Source organism: Rhipicephalus sanguineus, chromosome 7 (assembly GCF_013339695.2).
Source record: "Rhipicephalus sanguineus isolate Rsan-2018 chromosome 7, BIME_Rsan_1.4, whole genome shotgun sequence".
Lineage (NCBI taxonomy): Eukaryota > Metazoa > Arthropoda > Arachnida > Ixodida > Ixodidae > Rhipicephalus > Rhipicephalus sanguineus.
Genome location: NC_051182.1, coordinates 151315939 through 151323227, shown reverse-complemented (window position 1 = coordinate 151323227; position 7289 = coordinate 151315939). Strand labels below are relative to the sequence as shown.

At 43.1% G+C, this 7289-nt stretch overlaps 1 protein-coding gene across 1 annotated transcript; it reads left to right on the top strand.

The window, feature by feature from the left end:
* The first annotated feature begins 1272 nt into the window (after nucleotides 1-1272).
* LOC125759161 (uncharacterized) lies at nucleotides 1273-7281 on the top strand. Its single transcript, XM_049417557.1, has 7 exons — nucleotides 1273-1440; nucleotides 3349-3395; nucleotides 3474-3512; nucleotides 3600-3635; nucleotides 5237-5333; nucleotides 6717-6862; nucleotides 7270-7281. Exons 1-7 carry the CDS (start codon nucleotides 1380-1382, stop codon nucleotides 7279-7281), a joined length of 438 nt encoding a protein of 145 aa, XP_049273514.1. The 5' UTR covers nucleotides 1273-1379.
* Nucleotides 7282-7289: the final 8 nt, after the last annotated feature.

The window sequence follows — 7289 nt, the reverse complement described above, 5'->3', positions numbered from 1 at the left end:
TTATTACAAACGTACTTACCGTGTACAAACAGCCAGCAAAAGAGCGAAAGCTGCCTTTACAAGCGCCTTTACATTGACTTCGTGTTTCTATACCCGTAATAGCGCAATGGTAAAACGTTCTGAGGCCGTCACATGCGTGAGGTTCACATGGCCTGAGCTGAAACGTCACGTCTGACGTTATTCCACCGTCGTAAAATTTGGATCAAAGGGAAGGTTCTACCGCTTCACACAAAGGAAGGAAAAAAAATCACAGGGTTTTTTGTGCATTCACCTAAGACGACTCGAAGGCGCAAGCCATCTTATGTTTCTTCTCAGTCGATGTGTTATAGAGCATACATAAACGGTCCGTTATGTAGATGACGTCATGAAGATGGCTCCCTAGATGTACTTATTCTGCCCCGCCACCCTTCGAAAGCTTTGTGCACCTAGCGTGGTTTTGCACTGCCTCCAGGATCGGAGGCACTGCACCTGCTTTTGCACTGCCTCTGTGATCAGCCGACCTTTGACCAAGATACGATGTCATGTGATGACAGTGAATGCGCAGGAACGAAGGAACGAGACGGATGAACCAGAATTGGCGCCAGCAGGGAACACGAGCCATGACTTTTTTTTTTATTGACGTGATGTAAGGAGATGTCGGCGCACAAATAAGGCGCCGGCTACTCCTAACTAACTAACTAACTAACTAACTAACTAACTAACTAACTAACTAACTAACTAACTAACTAACTAACTAACTAACTAACTAACTAACTAACTAACTAACTAACTAACTAACTAACTAACTAACTAACTAACTAACTAACTAACTAACTAACTAACTAACTAACTAACTAACTAACTAACTAAGCAAATAAATAAATAAAGTAAAGAACCGATGCTGCATACTTCGGCTAGGCTTACGTGTTTTGTACACAACTTTACTTCAACTATGCCTGTAAACTAGAACAGGCCGTTCTTGACACACTAAAGCGACCTGAAGGAAGTGCACAAGGTTAGCTCCGCTTTCGGAGGATTTCAGTTTAAAAGCAGAAAAATGCCTACAAAAGCACAAATGCTCACAAATCCCTACACATTTTGTGCCCATCTTTATTTTTATTTTTCGGAAACATCGTGTCACTCGCATATTGGAAAGAAACCTTCACACGATGGGGTGTGAAAACAATGGCTGCTACCTGGTATCACGTGACTGGTATGGCTGACGTAGCAGGTCCAAGGACTCAACGACGGTGTCTTCGCTTCCCGGTTTACCTGACAAGGGCGCTAGGAGCGCCGCAAGACCCAGTCACTCACAGGAATTTCGTTACACTGCAAAAAAAGCTGCTGCGGAGCTGTCCATGTCGTTTTGAGTTGGCCGTAAGAGCTTAAATGCTGCAGCCATGGGTGTTCGGAAGGTCTTATACTACCTCACCGTTTTTGCGACGCTCGCCGGTTCACACGGTGAGCCTATTGTTCCTTTCCAGTCCCTCGCAATGCTATTGGATTACAGTGTGTGTTAGGGGAGTGCTTTATCGAACACTGAAAGAATAAACCAGTCCATAGAACAATTGAGAAAGTGGAGAAGTGACAGTTGATACTCCACTCGCTGTGTGTACCTGCCACTACTCTCCTTTGTTCCTCGTGATTTTGACTGGCTCATTCTTTCAGCGTTGTAACGGACCCCGACTTCAACCTTACTGCAATGCTTCATTGAGCGGCGTGGCAAGCTTTTGTGGTAGTCGAATCTACCTTTGCGGCACTGCCGGTTTCTTACGCCGGTGACGCACAGACACTTTCGATAATGGTCGCAGCCAATACGGATTTGATTTCTTCATCGTGATCAACAATGGTCTCTGGTACACGTTCGAAACTAATCCGGATTGTGTTCGGCGCAGACTTCAACCAAATCGCGATCTGGAAGCCAGATCGCAATTGTTTTGATCCCGATCGGGCCTGATCGCAAAAAAAACGTGACCATGTAGCAGCAGCATCTGATCCGGATCGGGCCTAATCCAGATCCTCCCCGACTGCGTGTGAAACCTGTATTAGAATATTCTGTATGATATACAGGAAAGTGTTCCAGCGAATAGTTAAGCATTTGTTTACAGTGCTGAACATAAAAGATTGATTCATGTTGGCGGTGAAACAACACTAAAATCAATGGATGTCAGTAGTTGTTTATTAGTCAGCGAATATATTTTGAATCCACAAATGTCTAGTAGTTAACGCGGCCAAAACATGATACTGAGCCAAATTCTTGCTTGCGAGTGCCTAAAGGCCGATCATTTATCAAGTATTCCGAAATTACACCACAAGAATGACTGCAAACGAGGCCTTTCATAGAAACACGAAATATTCATCTGGTAAATCGCAGGTCCTGTATTTGAAATGTCCAGCTATTTTTCTTATAAACTAGAAAGCATATTGTGGGGAGAACAATTGGAGTGCTGTTATTTTTGTAGCTCACTTCTCAAACGAATATGATGAAAGTTGTAGCAGTATTTGAATTCAGATTTCGTTAGCTTGTCTTGAACGACGTGCTATTTGGTTTCCTGAGTATGCACGATGAAGGAACTTGGCTTTATTTGGTCATATATGCTAACGAATAACTTCAAAAATCAACGTACAATCCACTGTGCTTGGTAGCTTGAAATATGTATGCTCTTTCGAAAATGTGGCACCTTTTCCTTTACCACGTATTTTTTCAGCAATTGCTGGTAGTCCATGCTGAAAAGTTTTGTCAACTCCAGCCAAGGCTTCGATGATACAGAAACTACGATATCTCTTTTCAATATCACAGCTTTTGTAAGCATATTCCAGGACCGACTAATTCGTGGATAGCGATCATTGCGAGTAATAACTGCGATCCCTTAACTATTACATCCTTGTCATTAATTGGGCTACAGTTAAAAACGACTAATCTTCCCTACGCCTTCTTTGGATTCATTGTCTGTTTGCTTGATTCAGTCGTGTCTAACAAAATAAAAAAAAAGGACCTGATCCATTCCCTTTCTTTTGTTCTACGCGCTAAAAAAACCCGAGTAAAAAGGCTGTCTTTTTGTCCCACAGTATCGTCGTACGGCAAGCTTGCGTTTCCTTTCTTCAAAACTCGTTGCTCGCCAATTTACTATCAAGAATGCGATGCGACGCTGATAACGGGCACGCCGTTTGTGACCTGGAAGTACCGCGTGCCCGACGATAACGTAAGGAGAGGCGCGCGATATAGATTACGATTATTGTCGTGAGACAAAAGGACAATCTTTTCACTCGGTTTTTTTTTAGAGTTTAAGATTGCTTACGAGATAATAGAGCAGAGATAATAGAGAAGCATTGTGATTCTCAAGGTTCCCTTTTTCTCTTGTCTTGCAGCACAGTGCGATAATGTGCTGCTGCCCAATGTGGGAAGCTTATCACAGGTGAGATACCACTCAAGTCAGGCTTGAGTTGACATTACGCGGATATAAAATGCGATGCTTCGTTTTTCTTGTTTTCAGTGCCTCGACAGAAGGCTAGGCGAGTGCGGCACGAATACGGTAAGTTTCCGTATTGCGGTTATTTTTAAGCTTGCCGATAAAGTTTGAATAAACATTGACAAAGCTAATGTCTTATTTCCTGTGCAGGAAACGCTGGAAGAGGACTTGACACAGTTTTTCCACGTCAGTGGGCAGCTCTCAACTTTCTTTATCTCGGTGTTACCTTTGGCTGGTTCACGTTGTTGTGCACTAGAAAACGCGCTTTCTTTGCAACTCTAAAGATGTCTACCACTACATGAAGCACATAACATACAATCAAAATTTTAATACTTCCGAACGGCACGCTATTAACAGTAATAAAAAACACACAAAACGACGCTTACTTGTTTTTTGTATGACACTTCGGTGCGTATGTCAAATGTACTGTTCACAATCTTTATAATTAAATAAGCATAAATTTTACATTTATATGTTTCACATAACCATATTCATTTATTAGCAGATACCACATGCCCATACTGCACTCTATGTATCGGACATGCCACTTTTTGGTGGGCAGAATAAACTGGATTGGGTTGGATTAAAGTAACTTAAATTAGGTTGAGCCAGGTTCTAAAGAAAACTGTTTCAGCCTTTCAGTCTATCACAACGCGTTGATAAAGTGAACAAACAACGTGAAGAAGCATTTTCTTTTCTGCGTAGTCCGCAGTGAATCTCAACAAGCGTCGTAATTTTATAACTACACAGAAAAACTTTTCTGAGTTCAGCAGCGAGCCTGTCTTAATTATAATTGACGGAGTCGGGACGTATTAGAACCACGACATGATTATGAGAGACGCCGTAATGAAGGGCTCCGAAATTTCGACTGCCTGGTGCTCTTTAATGTGCACCTAAATCTAAGCCTGCGGTCCTCTAGCCTTTTGCCTTCAGCGAAAGTGAGTCTTTGTGTAGTCGGCATTTTATTCCAGCAATAATGACACTCCGCCACATTATGTAACACTCCATGACATGGCGGGTACAGACAAAACGGCATCTGTCAGGCTTGATGAGGTCTTAATCTCCGGTCTTTGGCAAGCAAGGGTCATGACAGCACACTGCAGGACTAGAATCACAAGAACAAAAACAACAACAAAACGAAACCAATGAGTACACCGAAAGCTGAACTCTTCAATGAAAGGTTGTAAAAGAGCTTGTTATGCCAGGAATGTTATTATTATAGGTACGCGAACAGCAAAACCAACAGATCGTAAAAAAACAGCGCAGTAAACAACGGACGAACACAGATAGACAAAGGAGCGCTGACTTGTTTATTTTTCCAGAAACACCCAATTTTTATCATTGGCATCACAAGGAACATAGAGTTACAGCATGCGCAGAAATGTCTTTTCTTTGTCAAGAAGGAATATTGAAGGTGTGCTTACACACTGATCACCAAGTTTGTCTATGATGTCAGCTTCTATATTCTCACATGTAATCGGTTTCCCTCATTTGTCTCTTTGTGTTCGTCCGTTGCACTTGCGCTGTTTTCTACGATCACGGACAACTAACTAGCCCTAGCCCGAATCACCACCCTTGTGAAAAATAACAACAAATGGTAATGCAGACAACCAGTAAGACACTGACGCTGCGATCGTCATACAAATGCGAATAGAACAAATGAAAGTGCAAGAAGTCTAGAGAGGATGTGACATCAGCCGCTCTGAGTAGATGTTGGAGCATTGCGATCACAAGAAAGGTTGCTCTTGCGTGACGTGGAGGTTTGAAGTCCTGTTGACATTTCGCAGTGCATGTTTGACGAGTTGCCCCGGATCACTGACCCCTCCGCAGCGTTGTTCAACCTCGTGGATCTCTACCAAGCCGTGCTCTCTGAGCTAGAACTGCGTGAGTTACGTCGTTTGCATTTCTGCCGCTAAGTTTACTGTGTTATGCGAATGTAGCACTAATTGCACTAACACAACTACTACGACGCCATGCTGTTTTGTCTGAGTGTAAAGTGCAAATGAAAGCTTATTTCTTGAAAATAATCGCTTACTGTTATAAAGGAAACCTACCAAAAAGCTATATGTAAACAATTACGTTAGATGTAAAGCCCGATGTCTTCAGGAACAACTCAATCCCTGCCTCAGGTGTGACCATAGGTTCTTCCCAACCAGACAGTTTGGTATAAATGTTCATGTTTAATTTTTCAACATCGCGTCCGAAATCACAACGCCGAAGGGGTATGTCTGTTACGTCACATATTGTAGTATATTTCGGCTGCTGTTGTGGCAGGAAAGCAGCCTCAATCGTTTCCACTTCCGGTGCCCAGGTTGGCTCCAGTACACTGACACCTTCCTCTGTTTAATCGCCAGGTTGTCTTTCGAGTTTTTCTTCCTCATAATATTTTGAGATTTTCAACTATTTCTTATCAAACAGCAAATCGCCTAAGCGAAGAATTTCACTTGTCCGGTCACTGGCCATATATTTTTATTCAAATTGCAACAAACCGATTGAAATTAGTTGTAGTGATGACCGATAACAAAAATTAGGTAAAGAAAAATGAGCTTGCAGTCTTATTTAGCCAGCATTATACTAAACAGAGCTTCTTTGCACTGCCTAATTGATGGCTAATTTTTATCTTGCCTGAACTCCTGTTGGGTAAATATGGCCTGTGAATAAATGTTGGCTGCAGTTAATATTGGCAAATGTTGGTTGGTGATGTGACACACTGATTTAAAGATGGCTCTTTAGTAAGCAACAAACAGGTTAGTGGTAAGGCAGACAGTAAGTTGCCAATGTTCAGAGTTCAAAAATAGCGGGGGGGGGGGGGGGCGGTTTGCGCAAAGCATAGATCCCGCATATGACAAACTGAAACGGTTCCTTATGGTTTCGCCTAAAACGACTCGAAGGCGAAAGCCATTTTTTCCTTCTCAGTCGATGTACCGATTCTCCCCCGTCTCCCTCCGAAGGCTCTCTGCACCTAATGTGGTTTTGCATTGCCTCTGTGATCGTCCCACCTCTGACCAAGCTACGATGTCATATGATGACATTTTCGCACCACTCGTGTTGACGCCGCTGACGCCTACGGTCAAATGTGGCGTTTGATGAGGCATCTAAGGCTTTCACCATAACAGCAATACAACAATCTATCTATTACAATAATGGACAAGAGCACACTAGTTAACGCTTCCTCCTATACTGTCGCTGAGTTAAAGTACTCGACTTTGTATGTAGAGCAATCACTACGAAATAAAGCGAGCGCTTCCATCGTCACAATTCACGCAGCGGTCAACGTGACTTCCGTGGCTACGCTTCTGTGCTATCGCCTCAATTTCTCCCTGGAGGCCTGCGCCCAGCCGGCCGTGTCGGGAGACGCTCGCTGCGGCTCTCTCCTGAGTGTATTCTTCCCTGCATCGTTCGCAGTTCGACAGGCAAGCCGAACTTTTCACTGTATCATTTGGCTGGACGGGAAGTTGTACTCCGTTTCATGCATCATGTTTAGCGCTGTAGAAGCGTTAAGTGTAAGTACGCTTAGAGAGTGTAAATACGCTCGTCTCACGTTTGGATTTCGTTGTTGTGAACATGGCCACCACGATTGGTTCCGGCTACACGCTACCGGAACTAATCGCGGAGGCCACGGTATGAAAACAAAAAGACGTTAAGCGATCCCGAACAACCTATTGACAACGTCATAAATAACGGGGTTTCTTGATTTCTAACGCACAAAGCAGCGTCATTTATTATTCAGTCCAAACAAATCACAGCACGGGTAGAAAAATCATACAACTATTTCTTGGCGGTAATGCGTCTACTGCAAGAACTCTCGTTATCTTCATAGGGTTGCACCTGATGTTTGAA

Bases quoted from the DNA above. Each gene is read 5' to 3' on its own strand.
- LOC125759161 (XM_049417557.1), top strand. From the start codon at position 1,380: ATGGGTGTTCGGAAGGTCTTATACTACCTCACCGTTTTTGCGACGCTC. The intron at 3,396-3,473 runs GTGAGATACCAC...TCTTGTTTTCAG, and splicing joins ATGTGGGAAGCTTATCACAG to TGCCTCGACAGAAGGCTAGG. The intron at 3,513-3,599 runs GTAAGTTTCCGT...TTTCCTGTGCAG, and splicing joins GCGAGTGCGGCACGAATACG to GAAACGCTGGAAGAGGACTT.